Source organism: Mchenga conophoros, linkage group LG11 (assembly GCF_057382185.1).
Source record: "Mchenga conophoros isolate Kocher_MC1m ecotype Shallow Benthic linkage group LG11, M_conophoros_male_GT1.1, whole genome shotgun sequence".
NCBI classification, from domain to species: domain Eukaryota; kingdom Metazoa; phylum Chordata; class Actinopteri; order Cichliformes; family Cichlidae; genus Mchenga; species Mchenga conophoros.
In genome coordinates this window covers 28922397-28942362 of record NC_140536.1, presented here as the reverse complement: position 1 = coordinate 28942362, position 19966 = coordinate 28922397, and the positions used below count along the sequence as shown (strand labels likewise).

Here is a 19966-nt window from a genome sequence, read left to right as displayed (position 1 = left end):
AACATGGTATACATGATAAGAACCAAAAAGGAATGAAAGAAGTGAAGGCAACAGAAATACACATTCTTTTATAACCATGTTGTATATATTTAGAATCAATTTATTGGTACAAAAATATTACAAACAGGTACAAGAATCCAGGTTTCCAAACCTTAAAAAGTTATTTTCCCAAAAGTTGCGCACATAATATGCATATTTATTGTCACTGTAGTTCCCAAAATCATAAGGAAAGCTGACATAATTAAGTTAATCTATGTTACGCCAGGTGTAGATTTGTATATTTCAGTATATGGCCTACAACAGCTGATCTCTAATTTTGTGCTTATTGTAAATCAATCCATGACCCATTTATCATACCATTACAACAGTCCTCAACCTGGAGGCAGTGCAGGCTAGCTAAATTAGTTTATGATTTCATTTAATAACATAAAAATACTTTTTTTTTACTTGTTAAAAGTAAATGAGAAATTAGATCCTCTAGCAACCGCTCCCACTTGTTCCTTATGCTTAATAAAATAAAATCAGTTTTGTTCCCCTGTATTTTATTGTTGTAAAACAGTTGAAGCAGTCTGTATGTGACGGTGGACACAGCTCAGCTGTTGCCCTCAGTCCAGGGATTGGCTTCAGAAGGCCCCGATCTCCATGCCCCATGGCCTGTAAGGTTTTGACAGTGTGGAGGAGGGACTCACGGTGCTGACGGCTGTCGGGGAAAGGAGGGGGAATGCGCTAAAGGAGAGGGGGAAGGCCGAAAGCGAGGACAGAGATGAGACCAGTGGTGGAGAAAGCTTGGTTGTTGGCATGGGAAGACTGAGGGGTAGAGAGCCATTGGGGGCAACCCTGAGGGACTCTGTGGGGGGCATGGCACTGAGTCTGGATGTCCCAGATGTCTCAGTGGAGGAGGAAGAGGAGGAGGAGGAGGAAGATGATGATGAGGGTGAAGAGGAGGAGGAAGGGGCCTGGCTACTGGCGGTTCTGGATACAGGTGTCCTGCCCTGGGGGTGCTGTACAAGGAGTGGGTGGGGTAGATGGGCAGGAGTAGCCCCGTAGGCAGAGCCCCAGGCTAAGTGTTCCAGTCCAGTGTGCACCTCCCTCTGAGAGGCATAGTTGCTGAGGTGGGACACCAAACGTACACGGAGGGTGTCTGTGCTGTCCCGACCCTCTATGATGCTCAGGTAGCGAGCTGTCTCTGCCAGGCACTCCCTGAAGCCCAGGCTGCGGTAATCCTTAGCAAGAGCGTGAGCTTCAAAGTAACCTGTGAGAAAAGAACAAACATGGTTAAATAAACATGTTACTCAAAGAATATGTCATATTTATTAATACCAGAGCTGAAACATGCATTTATTCAAAGAAAATATCCACTACCTTTCCCACCAGAAGCATGAAGCATCTTCAAATGGTCCACTGTCATTTGGAGTATTTCTGCTTTCTCCAGTTTAGCAGATCCCTGCAAAGACGTTATAATAAAGCGTCTCTTTCAGTTATATATTATCTATCAACAAAATTGTGTGTGCCAAATAAAATGAAGAATAACATACCTGTTTCTCAAAAGCACTCGGCACCAATCTTCTCAGCTCTGACAAACTGTTGTTGATCCGGTCACGTCTCCGTTTCTCAATGATCTGTTTGAAAACATATTTCAACATTAATTCAATCGTGCAGAGGATGAGAAACTTTGGAAACTATTAAACAAGAGCGGGAAACGCGGTTCACATACCCCTCTGCGCCTTTTTCTGGCTTGGACTTGCGTGGTTGTGGAGAGTGACATCGATCCGTGGGAGTCAATTTGACTAAAAAAGTAAAAACAAAAAACGATGTTGAGGCAATACATTAAAGAGCACTTTAAAAAAAACAGGATATGTAGGGAATAACGCAAAAAACACCCAATTCTTAATTAAAACATGTCGTATAGGTTGATTTTCTTAAAAAAAAAAAAAAAAAAAAAGTTAACATACCCATTTTCATCCCCACTGTCCTTCTCCACCTCAACAGTGTCGTCCAGGTCGCTGTCCGATGAGCTGTAGTTGTGGCTTCGCTTCATTTCGCCTTCAAGCCTTCAATCTCTTCTCTCGGGGCACAGACAGCACGAGGTATGCGTAACAGTTTACAACTGTCTGATCTGCATCTGCTGTGACTGTTTTCACACGGCGGAGAGGAGGGCGGGGTGACCGGAATGATGTGGGCGGGGCTCTGACAGACTTGAGCCAGTCAGAATCGAGCTGAGGCTTGAGTGACGGGGGCCTTAAAAATATCAGTGAAGTTTTGAGGGATCAAAGAGCATCATCCTAATAAAAGTGGTCTGAAACAATGATATCACATTATGAATCTATATATAAAAACAATGTATTAATTAAACATTTTAATCCATCCTGTAGTGAGCTGGAGTGACTGCAGCATAGATTCTTCTCCTGCATTATAAAGGTTGGATGGTCTATTAGCTGACTGTCTTCAACCATGTGGTTCCAGAGTGTCACTGATCAGCCAGGAGACTCCACAGTGGGCTAGCGTGTCCACGCTCTCCTGGGGAACTTCCTCCTCTAAACCTTCTGCAAACAGGTCAACAGGCAGGCAGACCTTCCAATGGAGCCATACACCCGCTGGGTGAACATTCGTCTCTCTGCAGTGCAGTGTGCAAAAAAACAGAAATTTTTTCTTAAGCTTGAGCTATAAGCAGCTATAGAAACTATAACAGCAGGTAAAGCTGCTTTGGGCGTAAAATAAGGAACACAAGGGGAACAGGGGGGCGTCTGCAGAAGTGTGATAGGGTGACCCCACTAATACAAGCGGGTCAGGGGGGCAAACTATGAAACATGGGAGATTTCAGTGCTAGCGCTACTGTGTAACTGATTCCTTTAGGCATATGTTTTTAGTTTAGGGGCATATCAAATCTTTTAGTTGGGAGGGGGGTCTCTTTCGCTGTGGAGGCATGGTTTGTCAGGGAAGGATAAATAAAAGAAGTTCTAGTTCAAAACATCAAGTGAGGGGATTCCTGTTGGGCAAATGATATTTCTATATTTATGTATTTAGATATTTATATCTCTCCAACTAAGTTCCAGGACTTGGAGAAGTCGTGCTAATGTGCAATGATGCTGTTCAGTCTAAGTTCTCTTTCACTTGTGGCCAGTGTGAATATATAAATATGTTAGAAAGAAAGAAAGAAAGAAAGAAAGAAAGAAAGTGTGTACATTATTAGACATTGTTAGACATTAGTATTGTACCTACAGTACAAAGTTTAGGTGTTTGTACTTTATTTGATGTTTTGCTATTTCTCTTTGAGATATTTGTTAGTTTTCACATTGATTTCTTTCTTTTGTGTACTCAGAAGAACCCACAACAGATCTCTTATGTTTTAGGGATTTTAAATGTAGCGTTTTATGATTTTTCTGGTTTGAAAACATTCTTGTACTTTATGAGATATTTAAACTAATAAAATACTCTTGGAAAACTGTAAAATAAATAGAAACAGAACCAAAAACAGGGATGTTTGTCTTACAAGCTGACCTTTTAGTGCTTCCCACAGGGCAGTAACATGGGAATCTCACAAAATTTGGTTTATTTATACTACCCTACACTACTAAAAGTACAGTTACAGTTAGTAGTTAAAATAAGGCCAACTTTACACACCTACAGCATTAAGACTCCATAATTTCAGTAGAAACAATAAAAAAAAGTCAATCATATATCACATTAAAATATTCCCATCGAACATTTTCTGCAAAATACAATCGCTTACTCTTGATACTTTATGTGATAAAAACAATTCTTACATTCTTAACTGAACTATAAAAACCTAGAATATAAAATACTAGAAAAAATCACTTAAAAAAAGAGTTTTAACTAACTTGTAATTTTTTGCTACATTTGGCTTTCTTTTTTTTTTTTTTGGCAATTTATCTCTTAAAATGTTGTCCAAATTCTTTTGGATTTTGAGGGGTAAAAACTCACAAAAACTCATGTATTAATAAGTAATTAGATACACTTTTAGATACACTTACAGGGTTACAGGTTAAAACAATAATGTGAATGTGGGACTTACTTTATTTACTTTATGTTACTTTATTTTTGAATTTTGGTATTGCTACTTTTATTGAACAATCTCAGCACTTCTGCTGTCATGTATGTATACCATATATCATGTATATGGTGTAAAACCATATCTAATTTCTATTATATACAATTTCTATTATTGTAAAACAAAAATAGAAAGTAATATTTGTACATTTACATAAATACTACATGATAGTGCAACTTTTAGATGCCCGAATATATATATTTTCTGCTGTTTTATCCTCCACAAAGCTGGAAATTTGATGCTTATATATATCACTATATTTGCCAACAAATAAGATCAGTAGTTACCCTGCAGATAAAGTGTTTCCATATGCAATATATGGTAGGATGTGATCCAATTACAACATATCTTCCCTGCACAAAGAGCACTTTATGGTCATATTGTAAGCACATTTAATTAATAAATCTAAAATTGTTTTCTCTTGTAACAGAAATTTGGTTTAATTACTTAAAAACAAAAGTTTTAGAACCATCACCTTACCAGGCTTTTGAAAAATACACATTTAACCACAAATGAACCAAGAATAGAAAGCAGTTAAGATAAAGAAACAGGTGAATGTTAGTCTTTTCTGTCTGATGGAAGGTCTGGAAAAATGACTTGATGTTGGGATATAGCGCCTGCTCTGACATGTGCCTGACATGTCTGTTAAGGCTGTCAGCGGGAGCGCAGTGCCCCTGCTGTCTTCAATTCCAGTGCCTTGTAGAGAAGCAGCTGTTTCTCTCCTCTGTCCATCAGGTCAGTTGTTAACTTTGTACGCTGGGAGCTAGACAAGTGCGGATGAGAGCTTGATTCTATGGAGCAACTGGAGGCCAACACGCTGGTCCCAGAATGTCAGAGGGGCTTCAGTGGTGACAGATACAATGTGCGAGCTTCGGTCACTCTGTTGATGCAGTGAGCGCGGATGAGCCTTCACACCATCCCTCACACACAGATACATGCACAGACCCCCACCTAATCTCCTCTCCTTGTCATGCCTACCTTCATCCATTTCATGCATTTCCACATTCCCATACTCCCACTTGGAGGATTTATAGATCCTAACATGTGCTTAATCCAGTGCTGAAAAATACTCACAGCCTGCCTGCTCCCTTTTTGGACTGAATTTCTCATGCAAGATGCATGAACTGTGCCTTCTTGGCCTTCCAGTGACTCTGCTACATGTCAATCTGAATATATTTATGCTCACTCTTTTGCACTGTTTATGATACTATTATGGAAATAGGGCCATTATGGCAACACAAACCACTCTCCTCACACCTGACCATCAAGGTCATTCACATTAGAGCTGACATTCCTGTGGCCCATTAAACATAATTCCGATTCGTCTTTTAAAAACCTTGACTTTTCACCTGCGGTATCGCAACATCTCCTCGCCCTTCCCAGTCCACTTTTGGTGACGCTGGACGTGAATGTCCTGTTCTGTTAGAGTGTGTTTGGCTTTGGCTCATTTGTGTTGTTTGACTACCATCTTTACATTTAATAACTCCAACAGCTTACCAGTCTGCCTATTGAACGTGGGCGTAACTTGGCACCGATTTCTAGAAACCCCTCTCAACCCAGTGCCAGGAAGCTAAAAGGTATAAGCAAGCATTTGTTTGAAACTGGCGTGTGCCCAGCTGCCTTCCTCAATCTTCCCTCAGGTTTCCCTTGGTGACTCTTTGTGTGCAAGAGCACGGCCTGAGTGTGCGCTGGTGTGTTTGCATGTGTTTATGTGTGTGCGACTGAGAGCGTGCAAGTGTGTTTAGGAGGTGCTGTTTCCCACAACCCTGATCTAATTCCGTGGTAACTCAATCTCCGTGTGAGCGCTTCCCGGCGAGTGTTCTCCCACCCGTCGGCCGTCTCTCCCTGGCTGGCTGAGTGGCTGAGTGTGTCTGACGGAGGCCGGCTCAGTCCCATTGGACCCCACACCCCCACCCCCTGCCTCTCCTCTCCGCCTTCATCCTACCCTCCCTCCCATCAGGATTGATTTACTATGTCAACCGTTGGGGCTGTCGGCAGCAGCAACGCTCACAGCCGTGCCTGCGTCCTGTGCGCACACCATCCTGACATCTTATACCTGTCACTCAACAACTGCTGGAGTGAACTGTGGGTTTGTGTGCTGTATGTATGTGTCTGTTAATGTGTGTGAGATAATTTCCTCATCCATATTTGGACGATGTTTGCCCAAAGGTGTGAGCTTTGCTGCGCATTTACATTAGGTATGACATTATTATGTAAGGCAAGGAAAATGCCACCCATGCTGGTCCTCAATAGGTTGTTTGACTGAGGGAAATGTCTCCCAGACAGCTTTCATGCAACAATGTTATCCTATGGGCCACAGTTTCCTGTCTGTCCCCTCTCTTTCTGGTCAGCACCCAGGCGCTATATTGGGCAGGCCTGAGACCCATTCCCACTCCTTAACCGTAATACACCCGCCTTCTCATTCTTTACTTTCCTGTCTTTGTTGGCATCCATTCTGCTTGTACTTTTCAGATAGGTATAAGCCAGGGAGGATATGTTGACTTCCCCCTTTCTTTGTTTAGCAAAGTTTTTTTTGCCTTTTCTTTTTTCTTGTTCTTTTTTTTTATGAGGACATCTCCTCAGGCCTCAGGTCACAATACTGACACCAGTATTTCAGTGCCAGCTGCCAATTACAGGGCTTGGAGTCGATTACAGGGCACGAACAGCATTTAGGAAAGATTCAGACAATACTTTGAACTCAATATGGACAACCTTATGTGCCTGGAAAAAAAAAAAGAAGTGGATGACCTAAGTTACTCCTGAATAAATAAAATCTCTTTCGCTCCTTTTTTTCCCCACAATGTCGCACACTCCTGCACATAGGCCCCTCACAATTATATTGTTCATAAGGTTTACCAGAATGCTTCAAATTACCAGTTAACTTATGCAAGTTCACAATGGGGGGAAGGCAGATCACAAGACTGGTTCTCAAATAAGCGCAACAGGAGACAGCACGTGATGTCCTCACAGAGAAAGGAGGACCGCGGAGCAAGCTACTTTTAAGGCCACACATTGTGCTGCCACAGGAAAAACATTGTTTGCATATCAATGGTGTGTGTGTGTGTCTCTGTGTATGTGTGTCTTAAAGTGCAGGGGTGTGAGGGCTCTAATTGAAATGTATCTCCTGGTTTACATCACAAGAAACCCTCACTGACACCGGCCATATGAATTATTAGCCAAGTTAAGCTGCAGAGTCTCTGTTTCTGCATCTGTGTACCACAAGACACGTTTGGTCATTTCTGTGGGAAATCAGTGTTTTAGAGCAAGTCTGTCTCTGAAGCTCAGCTGTCATTTTATGAGTAACTCTTTACCTCAAAAAACCTTTTCCAAAGTGTTTTTGGTCACTTACATGCAGTTTTATTTTCCCTTCCCAGTGCAGTTTCAAATAAAATCTGATTAGGAATGGGTATAACCACCAAAAATGTTATACATAATAGAGAAACTGAAAAGAGCCAATTTATGATGTGTCACAAGTTTATCAAAAAAGGAGAGAAAAAAAGTTGTCTTTTTTTAAGAGCCGGCTCCTTTCCCAGTGGATGCTCTGTGCCAGCTGTCTGCTCTGCAGTAAAGTACTGCTTTCCCAAGCTCTGACCTGTGGGAAAATCTGTTGTGGCCAGTAATTGATTCCGCCCTGCCAGCCCCATTACTCTCCACTGCAGTCAAACTGCCAGTGATCTGCAGAAAGCCTGTTAGCACAGCACCCCTTATTCTTTCTCTTCCCACTCACACAAGCATGAATCACAATCCAAGCAAGTCCGACTGTTACATCCAGTGTTGTTTCTTTTTTGCTGTCATTTTTCCCTATAATTCACATATTTTCTTCATTAATTTTCTTTCAATCCATTCTTAATTCATTATTATTCTTTTCTAATTTTCAAGTTATAATTGATTAGTTGTACCAGTAGGCTTTATTCTATACTATGACAACAATGTAAATATGCTAGAAGAAATGGATGGTAATCTCCCTGAACGTGCCCTCTCCCTCAGAGCTAGTCATGAAATATTAACTGCAGTCATCTGTTGAGATGGTTGAGTTGCTTGTCACTGCCTAACACTAGCCACATGTCTAAATAAAGGTAAGTGTTCCCCCCTTCCAATTAATCTTCAATTAGGGCTCTTGCTCTGTGCTGTTGCATCTGTGTTTCCTAGTCTCGCATCAGCGGGAGGGGTATTGAGTGTGTGTATGTGTGTAAGTATATGAGGGGGGCTTTCATGAGGATTATGAGGTTCGCAGGACGTGTATTCACATGATGGTTGTTTTGCTCTTCTAAGCGTCCCCACTTTTTCCACATGAACTAAATGGCAACACTCTGAACACAGGCTATTTAAACCTTTGGCAGAAAAGGTCACAATAGTCTTAGAAATAATTGCTCAGACTTAGAAAGACATAAGTGGCCTCAAGCCAGTGATTCTCATGACTCTGTGGCAGGCTTTATATAACTACCAGCTGAGGGGTGCACTTTCCCATGTTGTAAGGGGTCAGGAGGCCACCCTCTAAGCTCTGTGGCAGTTGTTTTTCACACAAGAATTTCAACCCACTGTTGGATGATCTAAGAGAGCATAAAAGAGGAGCAGAGAACTGTACAGTATGCATCACTTTAGCTCCTGGTGACCCCTCCACCCACTGCACTCTGCACCCGGTGGCTGTGCCCCATGGGCAGCTCTCCCTGCACCTCTCTCTGTATTGACAGAACAAGTAGTGTCTGTGTGAGAGGCAGCCCCATGTCCCCCTCCCATCCCTCTCCTGCTCCTCTGTCGGTGTGCAAACCAGAAGCCTGAGGCGCAGGGAGCGTGTGGGATGAAGAGATGAGAGAGAAGATCAAAGCAGGAAGCATGAAAAAGCTCAAAGCACACAAGCGAGAGGCACCTCACTGACCCCTGCCACACACACTCAAACTCACACACATGCAGACACACACACACACATACACTCTTCATTTTGGCTGTGCAGAACAGTCGGTAACCAGCCTCTGGTTCCCCTAGCAGCCGTGTAAAAAGGCAAAGAGGAGAGGGCACATCACTCGGGCCGTGTGAGCCGTTCAGCAGATGATCTGGACCTGCTGGGAACCTGACCTAAAGTGGTGCCCCCTGTTGGTGCCAAAGGTGTGGCACACACTGAATGTGGGCTGTACTTACTTCTTGCTCATCAGGTATTTTACATTTTTATCAAAAAAAGGAGAGAAAATTTAAAAAAAAAATGTGCAAAAATCTCTTTTAATTAAGTGGGTTTCTTTACTAGCTATGAATTTGTTGTAGTCTCTAGACATATTTTCATTGTCAGAATTTGACCCTTACAGATGAAAACAAACAAAAAAAAAAATCAGTCACTCAAAGGTTTGGATTCACAGACAAAACTCCTACGAGCGTTTCACTCATTTCTATGTGAGGGAAATTTAGCCCCTATACCTCAGACAAAAGCTTACCTGGAATAGAAAAGACAATTTAGGCTTAAAAGAAGGGAATATGATCAAATGTACACAGAGTAGAAGAAGTGAAAAGACTTCCTTGATGTGGAACATGTCACTACTCTGCTGGACTCTCACGGCACTCAACATGATCAGCTGTGACCCCAGTTTTACCTGCTGCCATATAAAGTTGTCGTTTGGGTTTTAAACCATCCCAGTCAGACTGGCAAACTCCTCCTTGGCCCTGAGGATCCTCTCTCCATTATTCATGAGTCCTCAGGTTGGACCCTGGGAACAAGCTGAACGAGGCCCTGTGTCAATACGAAACACTGGCCGCCACAATGGGCTCTGCCTCCAACTACACTGTTGACAGACACCAACACAAAGGAGCTGAAAGGGGTCCCCCTCCGTTCTCACACACACTGAAGAATGAGTCAGTGTGCTGCCGCTCAGAGCTGTGTTTGTACAGTATATACAGCTTTTGTTCATGGTCACTGTTCTCCCATCAATGGGGGCTGAAGTGTTGATGAAAACCAGAAGGAAAGGACTTCTCTGTGGATGCCGGCGAGAGTTCATGTTCATTAGGTGACCACTGTGCCTACTGGATGGCACCTGTATGTATGCGGAGAAACCCCAGGTGATGGGACATACTGGGACATTACGTGATGCATCACATCATTACTGTCTGTCACTGAAGTTAATAATAAAGTGATTCCTGGAGACCATGAAATCTAATATTGCAGCCATGTGACAGTCCCATTACAGATGTTCTATCTATAGCATGTATTCATTCCAGCATCGCTGATTTTAATCAATCACAAACTAACGAAATGGCTAAAAGACAAAATCGTTTCTTCTGTGATTTAGAGCAAGTTTTTTTTTTCCCACTGACCCACTTTTTGTTTTATATTCAGTTAATATAAAAGTGTTCTCATACTGTGCTAGGTATCATCTTGAAGCCAAAAACTGCCTGATGGCCTGCCTGTTTTATTCCACTACCAAAACTCACAAGATTCTTCTTTTTTTACGAGTTTATACTTAAGCAACCATTTCATACCTTGCAGGCAGTCACTACCAAAACTCACAAGATTCTTCTTTTTTTACGAGTTTATACTTAAGCAACCATTTCATACCTTGCAGGCAGTAACAAATCCGTTTTATGTGATTTCACAACACGCCACTTGTGAAATTTAACGATTGGAGGAGGTCATAGGAGAATGAAACAGCAGTCCACATAGATGTGCCACAGGGCACTCATCTGATCTGAAGCTGTTTTGGCTTTGAGCAGCTCCAGTCTGTATCTTAGCCGTTCCCACCGCCGTTTGATCATCTTCAGACATTTGTCAGCGGCACTAATATTAGCCCAAAATATTTAGTGAAAATGTAAAAACTTAGCTTTCTTTTGCTCTTTGATGAAAAAAATACTTTATTTTAATCACTCTGTACTTTTGTGCAAAATACTGGCCTCCACAGAGGGGTTTTAAAAAAAAGATAAGTAAATACATATGCTGGGTGAATAAATCCTTGTCTACTAAGAATGAAACATAGAACCTGTACTATACTATACTGGTTGAACTGGGATTAGTTTGCTTCTCTCTTTTGCATTGTCATACTTCACTTTGACATGTGTGGTATTTTGAGTTGCCTTTGCTCAGATATAAAGCGTACTGTAGTCTGCTGCTGAAACCACTAGGGGGCAGTACATTACAGTACCATCTCTTGAAGCTGAAGAAAAATGAAGCTGTAGTCAATCAGATCCATTGAGAACATTTCTGATGAGGCTTCAGTGAACAGCAGACAGATCAGCTGAAGGACCATATGCATCTCTCAGGTCTTTGCAGGATTTTTTCCTGTTTCTTACTGACTTTCAGACACTGTTCATCTGCTGTAGAAAGTATTTCAGGCCTGTCTGCTTGTCGTACAGCATACCCGGATGTACCAAGTTTTTGTGCCAAACACCTTCCTGGTGTAAAGATTGTATGTTATGCTCTTTTTTTAGAAAGACTACTTAGAAATGATAGGTCTGGCTCCTTGGAAGCAAATTATGAAGTACTATTGTATGTCGAAAAGATATATGAGCAAATAAATGTTGACCCCCCCCCCCCGACCTTATAAATTTGCCTGATAATGCACTTTCACACAAATTGTTCTGTCTGCACCTCTAACACAGAATTAGCCCTTTTAAAGTATTAACTGCTGTTCACATGGCGCCACCTACTGCTTAAAGTCAACATAACTATACAACTACAAAGTAAAGAATTGTGTCGGAATCTATTTTCCAATTTACCATTCTGTTGCAGTTGTGGGAAAATTCACTGAAATATAACACGTTATATTAGCAGTTTCACAATAAATCTCTAATAGGATAAGTTTAATGTAAAAAAAGCAAAACATCTTCTTTTCTACATATAAATAATACTTTTAAACATTTAAATGATATTTATTTTTTAGTATTTATTCAGGAGTATTTAGGTGTCTAAGTTAACGCTTTTTAACCCCCTTTTACTTCCGTTTTATTGCTGAAGTCAGTAAACCCAGGATAAGCTACACATTTCACTTCTATCAAACACTTAATCAAAATCAGATGAAATCTGATTTAAAGCCACGCCCCTAATCTGCTGATTTCCAAGGCAACCACGGCACCTGCTCTTGATTGGTGGGCCCGAATCAAACGCGTGCTCAATCAAGCTACAAATAGGCAATTTTCACAACTTCTCGGTCCCTTCGCCTTTCATCAGCAGAGGATTCAAGTATTCTTTGTCTGCAGCCCAAACGTCAGCTTCACCTTCACCATCATGGTTGAGCAGTTTGTTGGAAACTGGACTCTTGTTAACAGCGACAAGTTTGATGACTACATGAAAGCAGTCGGTAAGCTTGTTCATTTTGTGTGGTTTTTTTTTTTTGATTAAAACGATGCACGCTGTTATCTGTATTTTAACAGTTTACTAATTGGATCCTTCCTGTGTTGTAGGCGTAAATTACACCACTCGGCAAATGGGAATCCTTGCAAAGCCTAACGTGGTGATCAGCATGGGTGATGATGGGTTTATCACACTAAAGTCTGTGACTACATTCAAGACCACGGAGTTCAAGTTCAAGCTGAATGAGGAATGCGACGAGGACACTGCTGACGGCAGAGCCACCAAGGTGGGTCATCCCAGGTCCAGCCAGACTTTATTTTACACACATTTTAAGGTCTTACTAAAGCCCTCTCTATAAACTTTCCTAATTTCAGACCACCATGACAATTGAGGATGGCAAACTCGTGCAGAAACAGGCTTGGGATGGAAAGACGACAAGAATTGAGCGAGCAATTGAAGATGGAAAACTAATAGCTGTAAGTAACTGATGGTTTATCTGTGCCATTAAAGCTGTTTGCTCTTTATATGCAGTCTGCATGCCTAACATGGCGCTTTTGCTGCTCTACAGCTTTAAGTGAATGAATGTCTGACCTTTGAACCCTGTCTCAACAGAAATGTTACATGGATGATGTTGTTGCAGTGAGGACCTATAAGAAAGTAGCTTAATGCACTCTTTGTGAAGAGTTCCTGTTCCTTCAAGACTGTGCGCTACTGCCAAACATGCCAATAAAGTTTAAACTGTGACACTTCACTCTGTCTGACTCTTACTACAAAGTCTTGTACTTGTGAAGCATCAGGTGCACATTTACTGACTCTAATGTGACTCTGGTGCATAAACTCAAATGTCACATGCTACTCACCCATGCAATTCAACATCCTTTACCTATGGGGGTTTAAATGATTGTCAATGTGTGCAGCTCATGTCCTACTAAAAATTTACAGTGGAGCCAGTTTGTCTCCATTTCTAACACTACTTTCAAAGCCAGACTAATTCTCTTCAGTTTAACAGATTGCACTTTAAAAGGCATTTTCAATATGGCTGGTTCAATTCCAAGAATTACATTATAGACTGTATCAATACAGCATGTCCTGCATCCAGATGCCTATCACTATGCAAACGTGCATCCTCTACTAAAAATGCTGTGCCAGCTGCACATCAGGTCAAAGTTAAGGGTGCAAAATTAAGGAAATACCTCCCTGTATAGCTGCACTAGTTTAATGTTTGTAGCTGGCATGACCTGCAGTTACCTTCTTCTAAACTGTAGCAAACTGTTTAGATGTGAAACCTTTTAAAGCAAGAAACCTGATTGGCTTAAACACACATCTGATCTTGAAGCTAGAGGGGAAGGCGGTTACAAAGGCCTTTTGTTTAAACAAAGGGAAGGAAAGCTCCTAAAATCAGAGTAGCCCTCATATGACAAGGAGGTGAGAAGGCCAAATCCCTGCTTACAGTTGGAGCAGTGACCTAGTCTTGGTTGCATGGATGCAAAATTCAAGTGAGTGCACATAATTAGTTTTAATTAGGGTCCTTTAGAGCACTACACTGAGGTATAAATCCTCAAAGATTTCCAGGCTGTAGTGAATGGTTGTGGCCCCAGGTGGTGGTCAAGCAACAATGAGTATTGACTAATGACAAGCTGCTTTGTTTTGTCAAGTGCCATGTTATGTAAGATGGTGCCATATGCACACAAATGTTTTTGGTGCTTTGCCTGCACAAAGAATGTGTTGTGGAGCATTTACTTATATTTTTAAAATACATGCTCAGATATAAATATAAGGTATGCGGTGAAACCTGAGGTCCTACCAGCTCAAAAAAACAAAACAAAACCCTACAGATTAAGCATGCTTATGGTGTTGTGTGGGTGCCAGCTTTAAGAAGCATACTTCCTTTGAAATTGCTTAGCTCCCTTAAACACAATGACATGATCAGCTGCTAAATTCTTTTGTTCTTTTGTTCATTAAGAAAGGATGTGGTAGCTGTGTGCACACCAATACTGTAACAATTATTCCATTTCTCTTTTATTTAAGAAAAGCAGCCTGTTGATTGTGATGGAATAATCTCAATAGCGAAAGGTGGTTTCAGGTCCTACAAGGATCTCATTCATCAGCATGAAGCTGTAAGAAATAACATTATTTACTGTTACACAATAAATCGTGATTCCAAAATTTGGGACATTCTGTAAAATGGGAATAAAAACAGAATGCAATGATTTGCAAATCTTGCACACAGAACACATATCGTATGTATCAGCTGACTCATTTTACTATTTGTTTCATGATGATGAGGCTGCAAAATGTTTTCAGTTAAAATAACATCTGAATCAGTTCATCAGTGGGACTCTTTTACTGTGAAGCCATGCTGTTGTGATAGATGCAGTATGTGGTTTGGCATTGTCTTGCTGGAAAACATGTCACCTTGATGGGAGCATATGTTGATCTAAAACCTGCAAGTGCCTTTCCATAGGCATTGATGCACCCAATTCCTGCACAGCAGGGTTTTAAAATCAGCCCTGATGACAAGCACTCACTCCTCTTTAGTCCAGAGGACATGGTGTGCATGCTTTCCAAAAAAGTTTTAAATTTTGATGGGTCTGACCACAGACACGTTTTCTACCTGCCCTCAGTTCATTTTAAATTAGCTCTTTCTAGAGAAGATCCAGATTTCTAGATGGCTTCTTTATTGCATCATACATTTGTAACCACCATTTGTGGATGGCAGGGTGAACTTTGTCCACACTTTCATTTTGAATAAAATATATGTTTATGATTTTGCAAATCAATGCATTCTGCTTTTATTTTACACACACAACTTTTTTGGAACTAGGCTTGTATTTGCAGTCATCTTATGTAGTCTCATGTATTCATGTAGTTAATCTCATAAGTTCTATAACAATGTGATAATTACAGATGCAGTTATCCGAGAAAATCCAGAAGTAAGTCCTGAAAATCTTTTGCTGCCGTACTTTCTCATTTGAATATTAAATTGTGTGAACTCGAAGACCCCAAATGTCTCACTATCACTGCAACTTCTACCTCGCAGATATGCTGCACCCTTGTGGTTGATTCCCGTAATAGCAGGCAACTATCGGGCGGCACCACTACATCCTGCTAAGTGGAGAGGGGAGGAGGGGTAACAGTTTAACGTGAATTATAAATAGAGATTTTTTTTATTTTTTTAAATTGAAAAATATTATTCAATTTATTTGAATCCATAACATCGCATATCTTTACAATATCTCTATCTTGACACGTATTTATTTTCTTCGTCCAGATGACGTTACGTGACGCAACGCGATCAAACATGGCCGACAAAGAAAACAGAAGTATGGATGTCGATAAGAGAAAGAATAAACCTTGTGGTAGTCAAGTTAAGCCATTATCTGACGAAGTTACCCAAAGAAAAGACAACCGGGGCAGCACTGACGGCAAGAAGGACGCCGAAGAAAGCCGTGCCACGACACGATACTGCGAGAAACTACAGGCATGGATGTGGCAGTACTACAGTGGATATGTGAACTGGCAAAGCTGGCTAGCAGCGTCAGCCATGTCCTACCCTTACTGTTTACAGCCACCTAACGGGACTTCGACCGTTCTTGATATCAACTCCCAGCACTGGCATAATAATCCGTTTGGTCTTCCGTTGCCTCCTTACCCACCCGCGGCCGGCTCCTCGAGCGGCCGTGCAGGTGAAACCATCGTCGGGGCAGCAGTGCCTGCTCAGCCGCAGCAGCAGCAGCAGGCGAGGGAGAATGGAAATGCACCGAGACCAGGTAAAAGCTGCTACAGACAGTATAACCATATCCGATTTTTCCTAACTCCAAGGGTCACTACATTTGAGGGTTATGATGACCCTCTGGGACTGAGCGCCTTTAAAAACAATTGAAAGGCAGTCCGGCATCCCTTAATAAAACAAACTTCTTTGCTTCTTTTCTCCAGGCCGAGAGTACAGTATTCCTTCTCCTCTCCAAAGACTAATGGCTGAGATGGTGGATTTCTTCATATTGTTTTTCATCAAAGCAACTATAATCATCAGTATTATGCACCTTAGTGGAATCAAGTGAGTTTGTGTATTTATGCCATCCATCCATCCATTCGCTTCCGCTTATCCTTTTCAGGGTCGCGGGAGCCTATCCCAGCTGTCATAGGGTGAAAGGCGGGGTACACCCTGGACAGGTCGCCAGTCTGTCGCAGGGCTAACACATAGGGACAGACAACCATTCACACTCACTTGCACATTCACACCTAGTGGCAATTTGGATTATCCAATTAACCTATCCCCACAAGCTGCATGTCTTTGGACTTTAATGGTAAATGGCCTGTATTTATATAGCGCTTTACTAGTCCCTAAGGACCCCAAAGCGCTTTACATATCCAGTCATCCACCCATTCACACACACATTCACACACTGGTGATGGCAAGCTACATTGTAGCCACAGCCACCCTGGGGCGCACTGACAGAGGCGAGGCTGCCGGACACTGGCGCCACCGGGCCCTCTGACCACCACCAGTAGGCAACGGGTGAACTGTCTTGCCCAAGGACACAACGACCGAGACTGTCCAAGCCGGGCTCGAACCAGCAACCTTCCGATTACAAGGCGAATGCCCAACTCTTGAGCCACGATCGCCCCTTGTGTATTTATGTTTTTCTAAATTTTTTTATTTTTATCCCTTCAAGAAGGAGACTCGTAATCAGACTAAGACATTCTTTAAACCTGTATCGTTTCATTCACTTTTCAGAGATGTTTCCAAGTTCGCCATGCATTTTATAGTGGAGGAAATCGATGAAGACACATCGATGGAGGAGCTGCAGAAAATGATGCTTGTTGCTCTTGTGTATCGGATATTAGTTTGTTTTTATGAGGTGAGTGGACACGGAGAAGTTTTATGCTGTTATCTGGAGTCTTGACTAGGATGTTGGTCTTAAGGGTACAGCTGCTAGGGGAACCAGGGGCTGTCGTACTCCTAAGTATTTTGCTCTGTGTGTAATTCCGTCTTCCAACAAACTGTGTTCTCATAACCTTAGAGCGTCTCCATTAAAATGGGCAGGTGCCAGTTTGTCAGTGCAATAACATACAAAAACCTACATAAACTTGTTTATTCATTCCTGATTTTGTCACAGTCCCTTACTGTCAGCTGATTTGACATGCGACCCTCTTGTCTTTGGACAGCTGCCACTAAGCCGGCTACACAACAGCAACAGCGGGTTATAAGCTAACATTATGCCAGCTAATGTTAGGCTCAATTTTCCTAAAAGTCACACTTTCGCTCTGATAAACAGTTTGATTACACATCTCACGTCATATGAGGGTCTGGTTGGTAAGTGTCCGAGTCCAACAGTGTTACATTTACTTCAAAGAAAGTTTCACTAACTCTGACTAACAGCAGCTAATGGAGGCTAACAGCAGCTAGCAGTGGCAAAACCAGCAAGAAAAAGTCTGAGATATCAACTCACCTCAGTGTCGCTGTCGTCAGTCAAAAGTGAGCTTCACTGACTCATTGACTCTTATCGGAGACCTTTCACAAAGTTTTACAGCCTCCTCCAACATAAATGGACTACAACACCAGCATATCAACAGCTTAGGTAGCAGACTGAAAGCTTCCACTCACTACAGACGAACAGCAGCCAGAGTTGTTTGTTCTACCGTGGCCACCGTACTTAGAGTTAAGCACTTAAGGAAGAAGACTGAACTCAGTCGACTGCAATTTGCTGACATCTAGCAGTGATATTTTACCGACCGTAACTTGTTAAATTGTTTGTGGAAAATGTATTTTATGTTTGGTAGCTGATACACGTTTCTCTTTTTAGATCATATGCATTTGGGGAGCAGGAGGAGCCACTCCCGGAAAGTTTCTCATTGGACTCAGAGTCGTGACATGTGACTCATCAGTTCTGGTTCAGCCTAACAGGGTTCTTGTCGTGCCAGCAACTAATGTCTCTCTTTCTGCGTGAGTATTTATTTATTTATTTTTTTAAAGATTATCCATCAGAAGTCACAGCGTGCATGCAAACAGCCTCACATCACATAACGGTACTGTTTCTGTCTCCCTCTTCAGATCGACTGTTCGAGCCTTGAATAAGAACTTTTCCATTGCCTTCTTCTTCCCAGCCTTCATCACTCTTCTGTTCTTCCAGCACAACAGGACTGTGTATGATATGGTTGCTGGTACAATTGTTGTCAAGCGATCCAGGGTCAGATGATGCTGCACAGAAGAATGGCCCCACAATAACTCTGAACAGGCACTGAGTGACAATTTGTTTTCTTTTTAAAAATATAACGTCGACTGAACTCAGACACCTCCCTTTCAAGGTATTGTCAGAGCACAAGAGAATCGGGATGGTTGCATTGAGTTTGAGACACACCAATATGAACTGTTTCAATTTGGATTTGTTGTGTTTCTGACACACACACTGTATTTCTGCACGTATGTCTACATGCTGCTTTCAGAATCAGGTCCTGTGCAAGGAAAAAATGATGGTATCTGCTAAGTTTTTATTGACAGAAGATTTGCTTCCTTTTTAAAATTGTCTTTCAAGATTAAGGGTGACTGTCTAACTTGGCTAACTCAGTATTTAAAGTTTCAGTAGACAAGGAAACCAGAGAAGACAGGATTTTATTTAAAAGAACAGCCAGAATATGAAGATTAAAGAGCCCTTTTCTTGCACCTTTTTTTGTTCTGTTTAACCACCCCCACTTTAAAAAAAAATATTTAAAATAATATTAATAATAATATATAATAACATTTTGCACTGCTCACATGATCTGGTATGAAAGGCAACAAGATTAGAGGCAACAAATCTCTAATGCACGAACATTTCCCCTTTTAAGTTTCTGTCCCATCTAAAGGTGCTGACAGTGTCTCAGCAGCAGCTTAACCAGGCATTAACAAGTGCTCATGTCATTTTTCCAAGCGTTTATTTTCTAGTCATTTCCTGGGGGATGTGCGTTGTGATTGGCCAAGGTCTACTGGGGCAAATTTTTTATTTTATTATTTTTTTTAAAAACTTGAAGACAGAGCTGGGAGAAGGTGCAAGACTCTAGTTTCCTTTCCATCTGCTTGAGTTATTATGCAGTGTTTTTTTTTTTTTTTAAACATTTTGCCTGCAACAAGTTTAAGTTGCTAATCCTGCATTAATGAGATTATGCCATCAAGTATGTCTTTGTATTAAATACGTACCCTCAGACTTGTATGCTCAGACTCAAAATTTTTGATCATTGCTCACAGTGGGAATCATGCATTAATGATAACGTGTGATTATTGCTGCTTTGTAATAGCTGATTGTAGTCTTATCATTAGCACTAACATTTGGGAGAAATTGAAGCAGAGGAGTAACAAATGGAAAAACACCACATGGCTGGATGGATGGATGATACCACAATATGCAAAATGCCCTATGATCTGTGCAAAGGTGATTGAAGCTGCCGTGGAATCAAAACCACTTAAGATCTTATGATAATTCCTACTAATTGGCCTAATTTAATAACAGATGGCATTATCAAGTGTTTACACATTTAATTATGAGAGCTTATAGAGGAAATGTACTGTGACAATTTCTGCTATAAAAAATGCATTAATGGACATTTTCTACTCCAGTTTCCTTGATCAAAGACACTGTTAAGCATTTTTTTCT

At 41.4% G+C, this 19966-nt stretch overlaps 3 protein-coding genes across 3 annotated transcripts; 2 read left to right on the top strand and 1 right to left on the bottom strand.

Moving 5' to 3' along the window:
• Nucleotides 1-79: 79 nt before the first annotated feature.
• LOC146564455 (hairy/enhancer-of-split related with YRPW motif protein 1-like) lies at nucleotides 80-2114 on the bottom strand. The gene is made up of 5 exons (XM_085290368.1): nucleotides 1953-2114; nucleotides 1715-1787; nucleotides 1536-1619; nucleotides 1363-1444; nucleotides 80-1252 (listed from the first exon to the last, which is right to left on the bottom strand). Exons 1-5 carry the CDS (start codon nucleotides 2036-2038, stop codon nucleotides 624-626), a joined length of 954 nt encoding a protein of 317 aa, XP_085146494.1. The 5' UTR covers nucleotides 2039-2114; the 3' UTR covers nucleotides 80-623.
• Nucleotides 2115-12181: 10067 nt separating this feature from the next.
• Nucleotides 12182-13079, top strand: fabp4b (fatty acid binding protein 4b). Its single transcript, XM_085292259.1, has 4 exons — nucleotides 12182-12342; nucleotides 12446-12621; nucleotides 12710-12811; nucleotides 12948-13079. Exons 1-4 carry the CDS (start codon nucleotides 12270-12272, stop codon nucleotides 12999-13001), a joined length of 405 nt encoding a protein of 134 aa, XP_085148385.1. The 5' UTR covers nucleotides 12182-12269; the 3' UTR covers nucleotides 13002-13079.
• Nucleotides 13080-15467: 2388 nt separating this feature from the next.
• LOC146564453 (protein FAM8A1-like) lies at nucleotides 15468-19519 on the top strand. Its single transcript, XM_085292260.1, has 5 exons — nucleotides 15468-16105; nucleotides 16272-16392; nucleotides 17074-17197; nucleotides 18143-18282; nucleotides 18391-19519. The coding sequence occupies exons 1-5, from the start codon at nucleotides 15607-15609 to the stop codon at nucleotides 18533-18535; spliced, it is 1029 nt and encodes a 342-aa protein (XP_085148386.1). The 5' UTR covers nucleotides 15468-15606; the 3' UTR covers nucleotides 18536-19519.
• The last annotated feature ends 447 nt before the right edge of the window (nucleotides 19520-19966 follow it).